We start from the raw sequence: 17399 nt of genomic DNA on the forward strand, positions 1-17399 counted from the left end.
TTGTGCTCCTGGAGCCACTAGTGAGTGCAGTGGGGCCCCTGCTCCTTCCCCGTGCTCGTGTCCCCAGGTCTGATGCTCGGACCCAGAGCTGACCGTGCAGCCCCTCCCTCCTCTCTCTGCTCTGTCCCTGTGCTGGTCTAGCAGGTGGCCAGTGCATGGCAGGCCTAGGGAGACTTTCCTCTCCTTTGGGCCATAACTGGGAACCAGACGTAGGCAAGCGGTCCGGGCGCTCTTTGCCAGGCTGTGCGGAATCCAGCCGTTAGGTAGGCAACCTTCCAGCCGGACCACGAGCTCATTCAAAGCGTCTGTCTCGGCCCCCACGCAGCTTTGCCGAGCTCTGCACACGCGAGTATGTGAGGCTGCTGAATGCACGAATGGGTGGAGGCCGGGGCTAGGACAGGGACGAAGCTCTCCTCCCCACGAGCGCTGCTTTCGGAGCCAGCCCCCAGCCCTGGCCCTGGGACGGTCTCCGGAACACTATTGGAAATCACCTGTTGGAAGTCCTGGGCGTCTTGGCGCCCCTAGGACTTGTGGTGATGGGGTCGTCCCAGTTACAGGGTGGCCAGCGCAATAACGCCACTACAACAAAGGAAAATCCGGCCTCTCCAGGGCTGGGGCCGTAGCTCAAAGACCCCAGACATTGGCCTCAGTGAGCCTCAAGTCCATATATATATGTAAGCTGTATATCCCTGAGCTGGTCACCAGCCCCCTCTGAGCCTCTGTTTCCTTTTCCATGAAGTGGGGATGTGACCTGGCTTCCGGGGGACAACTGCGGAGATCAGGAGAGAAACTGTCGCCCTGCCGGTTGCCACTGCTGTCCCTCCTCTTCCCACCTGGCCCACGTGGGCCTTGTCCTGCAGCGGGACGACGGTGGTGAGGGGCGACGCCGTGGCCATGGACACCAACCAGGGGGCTGGCCCCAGCGCTACCGGCGACAAAGACAGGGACCTGCAGATGCTGTTACAGGAACTCTGGCGGCTCCAGGCAAAGTACGAGACGAGCCAGGCCCCGCTGTGCCCCTGCGCCAGGCCCAGTACCACCCACAGTGGGCTAAGGGGCTGGAACGGAGCAAACGCACCTGGGGGCCAGGCAGGGAGGGGACGACGAGGGGGCGATCCCTGGACATAAACAGGAGGGACAGCGGTGGGGAGGGCAGTGGGCGGCTGGGCTCCTGCCCCTCGAGCTCGGACCCTGTGGGCTTAGTCTCCTGTCACGGAGGCAGGCCTGCCGGTGGCCCTCCCCTGCACCTGTCAGCTCAGCCCCTCTAAAGTCAACCCGCGAGGCTGTCCCCCCTCCACCCCTGGGTCCTCACCCCTCAGGCAGCCTGTCAGCTTCAGGGTCCCCGTGAAAGCCTGAATCAGATACAAAAGGCTGTGTCTCTGAGCAATTTTATGGAGAAAAGGTCCAACTCTGCCATCAGATTCTAGTAGGGCTTCCGACCCCACTGAGGCTTAGCACCGTGGTGTGCAGGGTCCACATGGTATTTGTGGAGCAAGATGGGTTTTCCCGGCCTTCTCCAGGACCGAATGGGTACAGTCCAGTGGGGCCCGAGAGGCAGAGAGGCCTGCCTTGGGGTGCTGAGCAGTCACCCCCCACTTCCCTGGAGGCTCAGCCAGCCGGCCAGGGCGGGTCCTGCTCTGCCTTGGTCCTTGACCGCTGCCCTTGACTGAACTCAGAACAGGTGGCCCAGCGGGGACTCAGCTTGCTCGGGGGCTGGCCTGGGCCTGCACGGCTGGGCAGCAGCACACAGTCGTCCCCCCTCCGGGGGTGCTGGGCCCCCCCACCTCGGATCGAGGGCTCACTATGTCCTGGGCACCCTGTGCATGGTCTGGGCCAGCCTGAGAGGGAGGGGCTCTCCTTACTGTCCTTACAGACCCAAGCACAGGGGTGAGGTCTCTGGCAAGGTCCCACCCGAAGGGCTGAACTCCACCCTCCCCGTGCCCCTTCCTCATGGCCTGACGTTGGCAGCTCTTCCTTCGAACTGTGGCTCAGTTTACTCGGCAGGAAATGGGGTGGAGAGGCTTAGGTCAGCGGTCCACGGCCGGGGGTGAGGGTTAGAGGCCCGGCCAGGGCAGGTCTGCGCAGGCGATCCACGGAGAGTGGCCTTGCAAGAGGTCACGGCCTGGGAGCCCCCAAACCACGTTCCTGGGTCTGCCTCTTGCTGTCACGAGATGTCTCTGCAGGCAGAGGAGGCTGGAGAGAGAGGTGGAGAAGCACAAGCTTTTTGAAGACTACCTGATGAAGGTCCTTGAGAAAATCCCCAAGGGTATGTATGGCCCTTCCTCTCCGCTGCCGCTCCAGCCTTGGGACCAGAGTGAGCCCAGACTCCGTCTGCAGAATGAAGACCCACGGAGGCCGATGCCGCGGGGGTTTGAGGGGCACAGGTGCTGAGCGAGCCACCAGCGCTGCCGGGGGGGGCCTGTGGCGAGTTCCCCAGGTCCCGGTTTCCTGCTCTGTGACTAGGGGAGCAGCACCTGTTGTGCGGGTCGGACGAACTCATCCTTCATAAGTCCGTGCTGTGGATCACGACCCACTGAGTGCAAGCCATGATTGCTATGATTTTGCGTGTCCTTGGTTTTGTTTTTTGTTTTGCCGTTATCGACAAAAATTGCACGGACACCAGAAATGGGCTTTGTGTTTTGTTTTATCTTGATTAGTCCCGGAGCCTGCTGTTGTCAGTGCCAGAAACTTGTTAGGAAAGGGCAGGGGAAAAAATATTATTATTTTTTTAAAGATTTTATTTATTTATTCATGAGAGACACAGAGAGAGAGAGAGGCCGAGATGCAGGCAGAGAAGACGCAGGGAGCCCGACGTGGGACTCGATTCCGGGTCCCCAGGATCACGCCCTGGACTGAAGGTGGCGCTAAACCGCTGAGCCACCCGGGCTGCCCACAAATATTATTTTTATTATCATTATCTCAACATCATCAACAATAACTATTCCTGCTTATTAACTATTTACTTTGTGGCTAAGCTCTTCAGTAAATATTTTTTTACCCCTTTGTATGAGCTTCTGAGCCTTGTGTTATCCAGGCTCAGAGGGGCTAAGGAACTTGCCCCAAATGCCCAGCCAGGAAGTGGTGGCGCTGGGTCTGACTCTGGTCTGACTTCAGAGCCGCTGTGACAAGTGCTATGGAGATGAGAGCCCCCAAAACTCTGTCCTGAAGCTCAGGAAGGCTTCATGGAAGAGGCGGCCTCTCCTGGGGCGCAAGTGAGTTCAGCGAAGGGGAATGGCATTGCGGGCGCAGGGAACAGCACACATGTAGGCCGGAGCCACAGCCCTGCGTGGTGAACTGAGGGATGGCGAGTTCCAGTGGGGCACCAGGGCCTGGCAGGGGTGCTGGGAGATTTGATTAACATCAGGAAGCTTTGAGCACCAAGCCAAGGAGGGGTGAAGGCTCCGGGTCAGCATGGGGCTTGAAGCAGACTCGGCACTCAGGGCTGCTTCTAAGGCAACCTCATAGTACGGGGCAGGGGGCTTCCTAATTTGGCAATTCAACCCTGCTCAACCCATCCAGGATGGGTTTCCTCCAAAGCTGGGGACCCTGCCGCTCACGACAGCAATAATTCCTGTTGCGGGCTCCCGCGGTTAGCACTTTCTCCTTGGGGACCGTGTCACTGGGCATCCTGGCTCTAGAATCTGGGTTCTCCGCTGCCAGGTGGCCTTTCTCTTGAAGAGGCAGGAGGTGGTGATGGTGCTGAACAGCCGCGGACGGGTCCTGCTGTCCTGGGGTAAGGCCTGCATGGGTTGCCTGGCACCTCTCAACTGTGGGCTCCAGCTGGAATTTCAGGACATAGGTCCCATCCACGTCGTGGGCATCACCCCTGCAGGGGGCAGGTGAGGGCTGGGCTGTCTGTCACCACCCATCCCGCCATGGCCCTGTCTCCACAGGTCACTACGAAGGGGAGGAGCCAGATGAGGCGCTGGTGGGGACCATGGTGGAGCATTACGAGAAGCTCTTCATAGTCAGCCAGGACGTCCAGAAGCATCTGGAGGCCCTGTCCGAGATGAAACAGGTCATCTGCCAGAGGCTGGAGTCTCTAGAGGAGAGCCACAGGGCTCTTATCCCGGTAACAGCTCTCCGAAGCCTGGTCCCTTGCCCTGAGGCCATAGAACTGGAGACAGAGGGTGGCCCGTCCCTCTGCACCCCGGGGAGGCCTTGGAGCAGCGGTGGGCTGCTGAGAGGGTCTGGGTGGGGCTGAGAGGTGACACTCCAGAGCCTTGTCCTGTTTCCTTTCCCTGTCTGCTGGCTGGCTCGGGTTTCTCCAGAAGCTTAGCTTGTTTCAAAGGCGTTCTTGGTGGTAGAAAAGCCCCGAGTCCTAGATTCAAACAGACCAGTTCGCGTTCCATTTCGGTCTCCAGCTGCATGATCCTGCGCAAGTGTGGACCCTCTCTGAGCCTCGGTTTCCCTATCTGTCACATGGCAATGCAACCTAGTTAGTAGGTGGCCATGAGCACTGAACACCAGCTGTACCAAGTAGGTGCCCTGAAGTCCCCCCTCTCTCCTTTTTGGTTAATCTTAAAATAAATAGAACTTTTGCCAGGAGGCCTGGGCATTCCAGCCAGGAGAAACTGCCCAGGCAGAGGCCTGGCAGGATGACCCTGCGTGTTGCAACTGGGGCCTGGGACCACCACGGAGGGGAAGGGGACCTGGAGAGGCAGGCTGAGGGTGGCTGGATTCTTGCCAAGGGCCATTTCGTGATGTTTGCGGCGAGTCTCTGCCCCCTGGTGGCCGCACTGAACACCTACAGCACTTTGCACCTGTCTTCCTTGGGAGACCCGGACCCTTTAGGGTTGGGCAGGGCAGGGTGAGATGCACTTTACCTGCTTTTTTGCCTCATTTAAATCTCACCCCAGGGAAGCCTGGGTGGCTCAGCGGTTGAGCGTCTGCCTTTGGCTCAGGGCCTGATCCTGGGGACCCGGAATCGAGTCCCGCGTCGGGCTCCCTGCATGAAGCCTGCTTCTCCCTCTGCCTGTGTCTCTGCCTCTCTCTGTGTCTCTCATGAATAAATAAATAAAATCTTTAAGATAAATAAATAAATAGATAGATAGATAGATAGATAGATAGATAAATCTATCTCACCCCAGCACCTGAAGATAAGTGCTTCAATTCCTAGGGCTGAGACAAGGGGAGACGAGGGGAGCATTCGTTGGATCCCATCTTTATTTAAAATGTTAATATTTTGTCCCTCATGGAATTTTTGTATTAACTATGAGTCTTTAAAAACTATGATTTTTCTATTCATTGGAGAGAGAGAGCGAGAGAGAGCACAAGCAGGGGCAGAGGCAGAGGGAGGAGCAGACTCCCTGCTGAGGAGGGGGCCCAACATGGGGCTTGGTCCCAGGACCGCAGGATCATGACCTGAGCCGAAGGCAGATACTTTACCAACCCAGCCACCCAGGCGACCCTAACTTTGATTTTCTTAAATAAATGTTGGATTAAAATATGATTTATCTTAATTTATCTTCGTTTTAAACATAAGCTGGGTTTTCGATACCACCTTAAATTTCGCATCTTAGACGCAGTTGCACTCTTCTTCCCACTTTCCAGGGGAGGAGACTGAGACGAGGAGAAGTGAGGACACCTGTGTATGTCCCATGTCCAAACCCACCCCACAGGGCCTCGCTGGGGTTGCAGCCAGCACAGCCCAGTGCAGAGCAGGCTGAGCCATGGGAGGCCACCCACAGCCTTGCTCGCTGGTACCCTCCGGGCAGCCCCCCAAGGCCACAAGGGGGGAGACCCTTGAGTCTGGTTATGGGAGGAAAGGGGGGTCTGGGGGAGCGAGTCAACATGCAAACCCCAGTCAGCCTGGATGCCTTGTCGGGTATTTCCTGATGCCTTGAACAGTTGGAAGATCCAGAACTTCCCCTCTGCCCACCCTCACCATGGCTCAGACCTCCCCAGGGCAGTGAGCACCTGGGTGGGGGCGGCGGGACCAGGCCCAGGGCAGATGTCCCAGCTGTGCCCGGGTGACCCAACCTCTCCCATCGCAGAGCCTCAAGATCCAACTGTGTCAGCTGCAGAAGCGGTGTCACCACCAGCAGAAGCAGTGGCTGCAACTGGAACACCGTGTCACCTCCCAGAAAGACATGGGCAGCTACAGTGTGAGTCCAGTCTGCGGGATGGGGGTGGGGCAGGGCTGGGGGCTGCTGTCTCCTCTAGAAGCATCACCCCCACCACACGCAGATCACACACCCCGCTTGCCTCGCCCTGGTGACTGCTTTGAAGGGGCTTCTCTAAGATGGGGCAGAGATTACAGTTAGGAAATCTGAAGGCACAGAGAGTTTAGAGCCAAGCTCTGCCAAGAACCAGAGCTGGGATCCCCCGGCCCAATCCCAGAGCCTGGCGTATGCTGGGTGCTCACCCAGTCCTCCTGTGGTTAATGATAGGACAGTGGCATTTAAGTGAGTGGTTATTATGCACCATCGCCAGTAATGGTTAAGTCTCTGTGCTCATCACCCGGCAGAGCTTAGCCCAGGGCCTACCCTGGGATAGGCACCCCTCAACGTGGGTGGGTTCTTACCTGTTATCTATTTCACAGATGAGAAAAGTAATGTTCACAAAGGGGAAGTCATGGCCAAAGTTCATGACCAGGGGCCAGGATTTCTGGGCTTAAACTCTCCAGCTGCTCCTTCCTGGCCTTCGGAATGGGAACAAGTTACCCTCTGGCCCCTGGGTCCTCACTTAAACCAGAGCCTGTGCCCTCCCAGCCCCAGGGGCTGCTGGGAAGACACCAGGGCCAAGGCCAGGGGTGCACTCCACCGGGACAGAATGTGGGCAGCAAATGCAAGGCCCTCTCAGTCCCCGTGTGATCCTAATTTGGAAGACAAGGGGGTTGGGGTCTACATGTTGCCGACCTCCAGCCAAGGGGCTTAGAGACGGAGTGGATTGGCCACTGTTTATAGAGCCCCTTCTGGATCTTTCTCTTCAAGATGGGAAGCAAGGCCGCCACCACTGAACACAGCCCTGAAGACCTGAAGTCTAGGCCTCCAGTGCTGCCCAGAGTGAGGGGCTCCGGGTTCCTCCATGACCCTTCCCAGCCCCTGCCCCAGGTGTGGACCACAGGTGTCTCCAGCCAGGAGGACCCCCTGGGAAGGTCATTCAATGTCCCTCATGGCTGGGAAGAATGCTCAGGCCCTGACCTGGGAGGGACTCATCCAAGGCCCTTGGGGCGGGGTGGGGGGAGAGCACAGACTGGGATGAGAAGGTGGCTTCTCCTGCCTGAGCAAGCTGGGGGTGAGGGGGATGCTGGGAGAGGACCAGAACCTCCTCTTCCTCCTCCTCCTCTTCCTGCTCCTCTTCTTCTTCCTCTTGCAGAACCAGCTGCTCAACTACGTGCAAATGGCCATCGACAGCATGGTCCGGCAGTGTTCCCCTTCTGCCCGCAGCACGCCCAGGACCATGGGCCTCTTCTCTAAGCTCGACCTGATTCAGGTGAGGACTCCCTGCCGCCCCAGGCTGGCCTCCAACCTCGGCCTATCCTGGGGCTCAGCTCATGGTGCATTCGCATTCAGCCCCCAGGAGCCAGTCCCTCCATGGCTACACGGGCTCCTGGGGCAGTAGCTCTTGAGGTCTCTATTAGTCACTCAACAAACTTGTAGTGAGCTCTCATCTGGTGGAGGATCAAAGGGAGGTGCAAAGGAACTGCTGCCCAGCCTGGCCTTTCTCTGTGGCCACACCCTGCACATCACACACATGGACATTCGTGCACTCTCTGTACACCTAACAATACATGTGAAGCACCTGCAGACAAACATACTGAGATACCACGGGGATGGCCCCACATTTACACTCCCATGTGTGCTCTGGGAGACCGCAGTTCTGTGACTGAGGGAGCCTCTCTCTTGCAGGGTCCTCAGTTGAAGGCTCAGACTCTCGGTTGAGTTCCCTGGGCTTCCCCGTCTCACTGCCCCCCAGGACCAGGCCCCCACCTGCCCTGTATCGATGCTTTGGTACAGGGGACATGTTGTCACACTGGCTTCCACTGACCACAGAGCATGTCTTTCTTTTCTCTTTAATAATGTCTTTACTGGGATACAATCCACATGCCATACCATTTTCCCTTTTATTTTTTATTTTTTTCATTTTCCCTTTTAAAGCATAAACCTCCACGTTTGCGTTTTTGGTTCAGTCAGAACCCGGCAACCATCACTACTACCCAGAACATTTCTTCACCCCAAAAAGGTACATTCTGCATCTGGTTTCTCTCACTTGGCATAATGTTTTCAAGGTCGATCCATGTCATAGTATGAATCAATACTTCATTCCCTTTGGGGGCTGGATAATATTCCACTGTATGGAAACACCACATTTCCTTTATCCATGAGTTGATGGACGTTTGGGTTGTTTGGGGGTGTTTGGCTATTGTGAGTAATGCTGCTGTGATGTTTGTGCCCAGGTTTTAGTGTGGACATAGGAGTTCAGTGGTCTTGGCTAGATACCCAGGAGTAGAATTGCTGAATCGTATGGTAACTGTATATTAAACATGTTGAGGAACTGCCAAACTGTTTTCCAGAGTGGCTGCACGATTTCACAATCCCATGATGAAGTGAGGGTTCCAGTTTCTCTACATCCTGTCCACGCGGGGTATCATCCGTCTTTTGTAATTCAGCCATCCTAGGAGGTGTGAGGTTATATCTCACTGTGATTTCGCTTTGCATTTCCCTGGTGACTAATGTTGTTGAGCATCTTTTTTTTTTTTTTTTTTTTTTTTTTTTTAGTTGAGCATCTTTTATGTGCTGATTGGTTATTTGTATCTCTTCTTTGAAGAAATGTCTGTTCAAATCCTTTGCTCATTTTTAAATTGGATTGTTTTTTTTTAATTGTTGAGTGCTAAGATATATTCTAGATATAAATATTATCAGATATATGTGTTTTCAAATATTTCCTCCCTTTCTGTGGGTTGTCCTTTCATTTGGTGCCCTTTGTAGAACAAGAGGTTTTAATTTCGATGAAATCCAGTTGAGCTGTTTTATCCTTTGGCTACTTGTCTTTAGGCATTGCATCTAAGAAACCATTGCAAAAGCTATAATCCAAAGTCGTGAAGCTATACGCCTAAGTTTTCTAATAAGAAATTTATAGTTCTTGCTTCAATATTTAGGTTTACAATCCATCTTAACTTGTTTGTGGTATGGGATAGGGGTTGGATTTCATTCTTTTGCATAAAGATACTCAGTTGACCCCATACCAACTGCTGAAAAAAAACTATCCTTTATCCCTTGAATTATCTCTGCTGCCTTGTCTAAAATTAATTGACTGCCAATGTGAAGGTAGATTTCTGGACTCTTAATTCTATTGCATAGGTCTAAATGTTTATCCTATGCCAATACCACACTGTCTTGATTACTGGAGCCTTGTAGTAAATCTTGAAATTGGGAGATGTGAGTCCTCCAACTTTGTTCTTTTTTTTTTTTTTTTTTTTTTTGAGGTGGTTCAACTCTTCTATTAAGGTATGTTTGCATCATAAGCAGAAGCTCAGTGGCTGGGTGGGTTTCAGGCATGGTGTGACCCAGGCTCACTGGCTGGCCTGGGACTCATCCTCTCCATACTCTGCTGTTGGTGGACTTCAATATTGGCTTCACATTCTAGGTCTCAATTTGCTCTCCTTACTTGACACAGGCTCAGTGTTGATGTTCAAACACAGGATGTTCGGTTCCTCTGGAACACGCGGGGCTGTGTCCCTGCCCCAGGGTTGTCATAGCAACAGCCAACAGTCAGCAAGCCTGCATCTCTGTTGAGAAGGACTTCTCACGAGCTCTCAGACAGCACCAGGGCTGCTCCGCGGCATGGTTCCAGGGACACCATTCACATCGTTGGCATCCCCTGGGGCACAACTCATGTTATTCATATTCACATTGTGATATGAATGATGTAGTTTTCAATAGGGGCACATTTGTCTAAGTAGTCACAGTGCATTAATTTCATCTTCCTCCCAAGAAAAGGGAAGAAATTACACGGTGATGTCAAGGGGTGCCCTGGGTCTCCTGCAACAATCACGCAACTAAGACGTATTGAGTCGCTCAGCATTGTGCTAGGTAAAGAGTCAGAGATGGAAGGTCCTTATGAAAAGAATGTCTCTCAGAGAGGGAAGCTGAGGGCAGTCAGGGTGGGCTTCCTGGAGGAAGCAGTGAAAAGAGGCAAGCAACCACATTCAGGAAACCACACCAGAACTTGGACTCCGCCATCCAGCTTGGCCACCCGTGGGCTGTGCTGCTCCAGGTAAGTCGCTTAACCTCACTGAGCTTCAATTTGCCCATTGGCCAAGTGTCACTGATACCATACCCTTTGCAGGATGCTTGTGAAAGTTAACCAAGGTGTAGGTCACCTCTGATGGTGCTTTGGTCCTTGGGAAGGGGTGTCAAAGCACCAGCAGGTGAGAGAGATCTCGTTTTCCTCCCAGGAATTTATGTTGGACAAAATGGAGACAATAAGATTTATCTCACTGCTCATGGAACCCAGAGTATGCTGGTCAGGGGACAGTCTCAAGGACCCCAGAAGATACCCCAGATCCTTCGGGAAATGCCCAAGGGATCAAGACTCAGTTCCCAGAACCCCTTTTCCAGGCACCCAGACTTCAGACTGCTCCAGCCTGCACTGACCCAGCTAGTGGCCATGCAAGCCCTGCCAGCATCATGACCATCTTCTTACCTGTCCAACCTTCTTTTCTCATCACAGCACCTCCAAGTGGGCAGGAGTCAGCCTTGGGGGTGGGGGTGGGTGCTGTTCCCTGTCCTGAGGGATTAGCAGGCATGGAGGCTGGGAATGAGGAAGGGGTGTGTGTGTGTGTGTGTGGGGGGGTGTTCCCCGGTTGGACCCAGCAGCCAGGTGGGAGGTCTACTCCTGGGGGCTAAGGTCACATGCTCACAGTGATCAGTGGGTCTAAGAAGAGTTGTAGATAGATGCCCAGATTTTAGGGATATCCAAATCACAGACACTCTCATACAGAGCCACCCAGGGCCGTAGGATGCATGGGAGCTGGCCTTGCCCACAGCAGCCTGGGGAGCACAGTAGATGGGGGACTGAATTTTCTGCTCGGGGTATCTCATCACTGGTTCTCAGAAGCTGAATACTGAGTCAGATCTGCTGCCTTCCTGAGAGTTCCAGAGCTGCCTAAAGTGAATGCTGCTCTCAGGTAGACGTTGGCCAGGCAAAGCCCTTCCCCAGGCTGGTTTTGCCACCTGTAGGATTGGGGGAGAGAGTGTCTAAGGGAGTCCTCTCCCCAGTCTGCATTTTTAGGTCAGTGTCAGAAGAGCTGGGTCTGCATGGAAGGCACTGGTTTGGTTTTATTGTGTCACTGGTGTAAAATCCTCCTAGCAGCACCTGCAGCCCTGGAAAGAAGTTAGCTCTGGAAGTCTGCGTTGGTTTATCGGTTTGGGTAAAAGGGGCCAGTTACGAGCAACTGATGAGCTGCCACAGTGGTCAGCAAATTGACTTTCAAAGAAGAGTTTCAGAAAAGATGCTGCTATGCAGTCAACAAACACAGAAGGTCTCTGTTTCTCAGGGGTTGCTGGGAGAGGGGTCAGGAAGCTCTGAGGGAGGGAAGGTGGGAGCTTGAATGGGTTGTAGCTGCCAAGTCAATCAGGGAAGCTACGTACGTATAATAAGACTGAGTGTGGCCAGGTCTCTACGTGCAGCTTCACCAAAGGAGAGCCGAGGAGGGACCATTGCTTTGAGTTCTGACCTCACAGGCCTTTGGGGTAAAGTGAACGTCTCAGGTCGGGCTCCAGTCAGGTTTGAGAAGGCCAAGGTGGTGGGACGGCTCTGAAGGTCAAGCGAACACAATGGGGAGGGTCTTCCAGTTTGGCCAGAGCATGAAGAGCCTGACTGGTGGTCTGAGAAGGTGGACTGTAGACCCCTCATGGGGTCCATGGACCGGGCTCCAAGGTTGGGGCTTGGGTCTGGAGGCCACATGTAGGGGTGCCTTGGTCCACTCGGGCTGCTATCCCAGAAGCCCGTAGACCAGGGGCTTCACACCACAGACATTTACTTCTCATACTTATGGAGACTGGAAGTCCCAGACCAAGGCACTGGTGGGTTGGTTGCATGGCGAGGGCCCACTCCCTGTTCTCAGATGGCCGTATTCTTGTGTCTTCACGTGGTGGCAGGGTCGAGGCGCTCTATGGGGTCTTTCTTGCAGGGCACTAATCCCACTCATGGGGGCTCCACCTGCAGGACCTACTTACCTCCCAAAGGCTCCACCTCCTAACACACCAGAGGTTGGGATTTCATCACGTGGATTTGGGATGGGAGGACTCGAGTACTCAGTCCCTCGCAGGGAGGCTCCCACCTTCTTAACCTTTCCCGGTTCTCCCTCTGCCACGACAGTCTGCTCACCAAAGAGATCTAAGGCATCCCATCAATCCCCTGTGATGCGGGCATGTGCTAGGTCAATGGTTCTTCGATTCCAACATTCATTGGGAAGACTTGCGAAAACACAGAGCGTGGCCCTACTCCAGGTGCTTCTGATCGAACAACCTGGGGTCTTAGAGGCCTGAGGATTTGCATTTCTAATGTGATTCCCAAGAGATGCTGATGCTGTAGGTGCTGGGATCACTTTGGGAACTGCTGCTTTGGAGGAATAGCAAATCCCAAATGCCTAAGCCAGCTCTGCTCCTCCCCCTGACTGGACTTCAGTGTCCCATCTGCATGACAAGACTGGACCTGGCAGCATGGGAGCACCATCCCCACCCTGTCTAACCTCCCGGGTGGCAGGGGACATATACCTTTTTATAGGCCCAGGGCATGGTTCTCTGGCTTCCTGGCTGTTCCAGGTGTGAGGACACCTGGGGTGGGGGGGCTGTTGTCCTCCTGCCCCCTGCCATCCGCACGCTGGGCACTGGGTGTGCATTTGGAGGTCTACTTCAGGTATTTTGTCACACTCCTCAGGGAGGGAAGAGGATGATCAGAACAGGTGCCTGGGGTGGCAGTGGCCTGGCCATCAATCTACATTTGCAATGGGCAGCCAGGTCTTTCAGGAGCTCCCAGCCTCCACTGAGAGGGGCTTGGGTCATGAAATAGACGGATAGGGTGCTGGGCTTGGCGATGCTGCTGCAGGCAGGTACTAGAACGCCGGGGTTTATCCTTTCTGGTCTTTGTGGTCAAACAGAAAGCTATCTCAGCCCCAACCCTGTACCTTTAAAGTGCTTTTTCTTGGGTTTCATGTTAGCTGGAGAAAGGCCTTCAAGTGCATTTGGAGAAAAAAGCAGGGGTCAGGTACCTGATGAAATGTCATCTCATCTGATTGCCCGATCAGATCCTGAGACCCCAAGACCCCAAGACACCAGGTGGTCCAGGGCTTGGACACTTTGTGACACAGTGAGCTCATTACCTGCCAACGGATTCCAGCTTTAAGTAACTTCAAGTGTGAGAAAAATTCTTCCTCCACACCATCCTGGGAAAGTTGGTTTATTGGCAAATGGTTGGTGCTGAAAAGCTTGGACATTTGGTGGGAAAATAAAATTACGTCCTCTTTCTAGACTATACACAGTGGGACGTTCCAGTTCCTTTGAGTGGTTGCTTTCCAACTTCCACATCATTGAAACTACTACGACAGTCGCTAACCACGGAGATGCCTGGAACCTATTCTGGAAAGTGCTGGTTCTGAGGTGGGGCCCAGAAATTTGCATTCTTAGCCAGGCAGTTGCTATGGCAGTTCCAGGTGGTTCCAGGCAGGAACTGGGCAGTTCCAATGAGATGGCTCTCCCAGCATAGGGTGAGAAATACCGGGTATGCAAATGCCCAAAAAGAAGAAAACCTGGTCTGTGTTGCCCTGCTCTTCGGTCAGGAAGCACTTTGGAAGCATGAAAGCCACAAAATTTTTTTTCTTATCCCTCCAGAATCAAGGGGTTCTTAGGGGTACGTTCCCTCCATAGCAGAGCTCACTGATGATAAACCTGTGGCGGGGGGTGGGGGGTGCCAGGGGGGATCATGTTTTAAGCCTCTGATTATGTCATAACCTACTAATATCCTATTGGCCAAAGCAATTCACATGGCCAACCCATCATCAAGAGATGGAGAGGAAGGCAGCCTGGGTGGCTCAGTGGTTTAGCGCCGCCTTCAGTCCAGGGCATGACCCTGGAGACCTGGGATCAAGTCCCGCATTGGGCTCCCTGCACGGAGCCTGCTTCTCCCTCTGCCCGTGTCTCTGCCTCTCTCTCTCCATCTCTCTCTCTGTCTCTCATGAAGAAATAAAACCTTAAAAAAAAAAGAGAGAGAGAGAGAGAGAGAGAGATGCCCACCAAGAGCCTCCGGCAAGTGCGTGGAAGTGGACACCACCGCGGGACAGTGAAAACTTGGGACCCCTGATTCAATCTGCTGCACTAGGTGGCTATTAACACCTGCCTCCTCCCGAGGATCATGATCCTCTCACCGATAAGCACTGGTTTAGTGCATATCCTTCCACTCTTTTATATAATTTTTCAAATTCCAATATAATTTTTTTTAAAGCTTTTATTTATTTATTCATGAAAGACACAGAGAGAAAGAGGCAGAGACACAGGCAGAGGGAGAAGCAGGCTTACTACGGGGAGCCTGATGTGGGACTCGATTCCAGGACACTGGGGTCACACCCTGAGCCCAAGGCAGACGCTCAACCGCTGAGCCCCCCACTTTGGTGTATCCCTACACTTTGGTGTATTCTCTGGAGTTTCTGCAGTGAGCATGGTGCACTTTTATAACTGGAAAAAGAAAGCTTTATTGAAAAGTTGGGAAGATTAATTGGAAACTAACTCTTCTTGGCATCTCACAGATCCTCCCTTTGGTGTCCCTGAGAAAAAGGCTACCTGCCAATTTATTCACCTGCAGGACCATCTTCAGGACTGAAGCCAGTGTTCTCAGCCCCCTGACTATTGCCTTTTGTCTGCGTTTGGGGACTCTGGCTCTGAATTAGTTTCCACTGGTCTCTAGCCTTAGTTTTCTGGCTCCATGTTACAGAAGGGGAGGCTGCAGCTCCGCGGTTAAGTGGCTGGCCCAAGGCGACACAGCCGCTCAGTGGAGGAGCGGGGACATTAGCCCCAGTCCACGGGCTCCAAATGGAGCTGCCACCTAGAAGATGAACGAGTTTTCATTCTCCTTCAGCAAGTAGTAAGAAGGTAAGAATCATGAGTCGGAAAGCCGGTCCGAGAGGAACATGTCCTCAAAGTCCTTCTGGGAGGGACAGGGTTTTTCTAAGACAACCGAAATGAATACTTTAACTCAGAGAGGTGCAGTAACTGGCTCCAGGTCACACAGCAAACAAGTGGCGGAACTCAAGCCTGGCTGACCTCAAAGCTAGGGCACTTTTCCTAACTCAAGTTTCTAGAACTTTCCCCCAAATTCCTCTAACGGCAGAGGAGAGTGAACCCAGACTTTCGGGAACCTGGTGCTCAGGCCTGAGGGGAACAGAGCAGCTATGCACTTTTGTTTCATCTGAAAAATTTTTAAAAGCTGATTCGCATTGTGTTTCATAATACGTTATTCATATATATATAATCATGTTTTCTACCTACAAAATATCTTTGAGGACAGCAGATGCTCCAGGGAGCTGTTCTGTGTGTTTGCTGTCCTTCCAGTTCTGGCTGATGGAGCTCTGGGTGGGGGGGGGAGGGGCCGGGAGAGTGGGGGAGCCAGCACTTACCCCATACCACCTCCATTATCTGTAAGCACAGGCTCCCCAGAGGCCTAAGGAGTTTCCAGGGATCACAGAGCCCTGAACTTTTCCATTTTTCACGTCCTGGGAGATGGGATTCATGGGATTTGTTCGGGCACCGAGCTCTGCTAACAGCCCGTGCTGTCTCCTGCCGGCTCTCCCACCTGTCCCCTGGGCCAGCAGACCTCGCGTCACCCTGGACCCTCCCTCCTGCCATTCTACACCCAGCCCGCCACCAGGTCCTGTCCATACGGCCTTCTCCCGACACTGCACACTTCCCTGCTCTATGGGCCCTGTCCTAGTCCCTGCACACTCGTCTCCGGCCCGGAGGACCACAGCAACACCTGCCACGAGCCCCCTGCTCAGTGTACTGTGGTCACCTGGTCCCTGCCCTCTGGGACCTTACCCAAGGCAGGCACACAGGAGGAGTCATGCCCTGTGATCAAGGGTGGGCCGGGAGTCATGAAGTGCTGAGAAAGAGACTAATGCTGGGGGCAGGGAAGAGGACAAATGACACCTCCTCCAACCCATCCTTTAGATTTCAGCTCAAAACTCACCTCCAGACAAGGCCAGAGCCCTCAGTTACCTGCTCGCACCATACGCTATCCTCTTTCTTTCCAGCACTTGCCAGAGTTTGCAATTAGACATTGTCTTGTGTGGCTAAAGCAATAGAGAAGACGGTGGGGTGGAAGCCCCACTGGGCCTCCAACCGGGGTCTGAGGAAGTGATGGGGGGGTCACCCACACGGTTCCCCAGAGATACAAGTATCATTAATCTCATTTCATAGAAAAGTGAACTGTGGCTAAGAGCAAGAGAAGCTGTATTAGTCATCAGAGGCTGCGTAACAAGTCACCCCCAAACTCTGCTGAAGATAATGAACATTTATTACCTCCTTATTATTCCTGGGGTCAAGCATCTGGGCGGGGTTGGGTCCTCTGGCTCCAGGTCTCTCCACTAAGCTTCAGTCCAGCTGTCAGCCAGACCTGTGGCTTCGTCTGAAGGCTTGACCAGAAGAGACTCAGCTTCCAGGCTCATGCAAGTAGCCATTGGGAAAAGTTCCTCACAGGCTGTGGGACTGGGGGCCTGAGCTCTTCACTGGCTGCTGGCTGTTGGACCACCAGGTGGCCGATGACAGAGAAGGGGGAGCAAGCAGGACAGAAGCCACAGTCCTACTCTCAGAGGTGGCAACTGGCCACTGAAGTCGAGCCCACGCTTGAGGGGAGAGGGTCACAGTGGTGTGAACACAAGAGGCAGGTTGCTGGAGGCCGTTAGAGGCTGCCTCTCACAGAGGTCACAGACCTGCCACAGGTCTCCTAACTAGGACACGTCCAGGAGGTGGGCTCTCTGCCCCCTCCGAGGATGGTGAGGACAGGGCTGGGACCAGCAGCGCCCACCAAGCCCAGGGCCCCCACCCTGCCCTGGCCTCAGCTTCCTGTGAACCATACCCACTGCTTTCTCCTCCCATGGAAGCAGGGAGCCCTTCCCACCCAGCCCCCCGAGGCTGCGGGGGTACAACACTTGCTGTCTGAGCTGAAGACATGTTAGCTTTCAGAGCCCAGGCCTGGGGAAGCACACGGTGGGCAGCTGGCTGGAAACCTGGCCCATCTACTCCTCTCCGGGGGCTGCAGGCCGTGTTTAATCTGAACAGTGAGCAGAGACTTGGGGGAACCCAGCCTCACAAAAGGATTTCTCTTCTAGATTTCCTTGTCTCACATTTGGGAAGGCAGACCAGCCCGTCGTGGGACTGGCTCCCTGGAACCCTCCTGCAGGG

General features: G+C 53.9%; 1 protein-coding gene across 8 annotated transcripts; it reads left to right on the forward strand.

Moving 5' to 3' along the window:
- Positions 1 to 4: 4 nt before the first annotated feature.
- On the forward strand, positions 5 to 15385 carry CCDC197 (coiled-coil domain containing 197). 8 transcript variants are annotated; one of them, XR_013386790.1, is made up of 9 exons: positions 5 to 349; positions 740 to 989; positions 2184 to 2266; positions 3894 to 4072; positions 5997 to 6107; positions 6936 to 7055; positions 7321 to 7437; positions 9622 to 10221; positions 13256 to 13484. XR_013386790.1 is itself a non-coding variant. In XM_077910428.1 (9 exons), the coding sequence occupies exons 2-9, from the start codon at positions 895 to 897 to the stop codon at positions 13351 to 13353; spliced, it is 888 nt and encodes a 295-aa protein (XP_077766554.1). In that variant the 5' UTR covers positions 5 to 349; positions 740 to 894; the 3' UTR covers positions 13354 to 13484. The 8 variants fall into 8 exon arrangements, 7 of the variants coding, with proteins under 7 accessions (XP_077766554.1, XP_077766558.1, XP_077766557.1 ...); XM_077910428.1 differs by lacking the exon at positions 9622 to 10221 and adding an exon at positions 8103 to 8187; XM_077910432.1 differs by lacking the exons at positions 9622 to 10221; positions 13256 to 13484 and adding an exon at positions 14935 to 15385.
- Positions 15386 to 17399: the final 2014 nt, after the last annotated feature.

Source organism: Canis aureus, chromosome 9 (assembly GCF_053574225.1).
Source record: "Canis aureus isolate CA01 chromosome 9, VMU_Caureus_v.1.0, whole genome shotgun sequence".
NCBI lineage: Eukaryota > Metazoa > Chordata > Mammalia > Carnivora > Canidae > Canis > Canis aureus.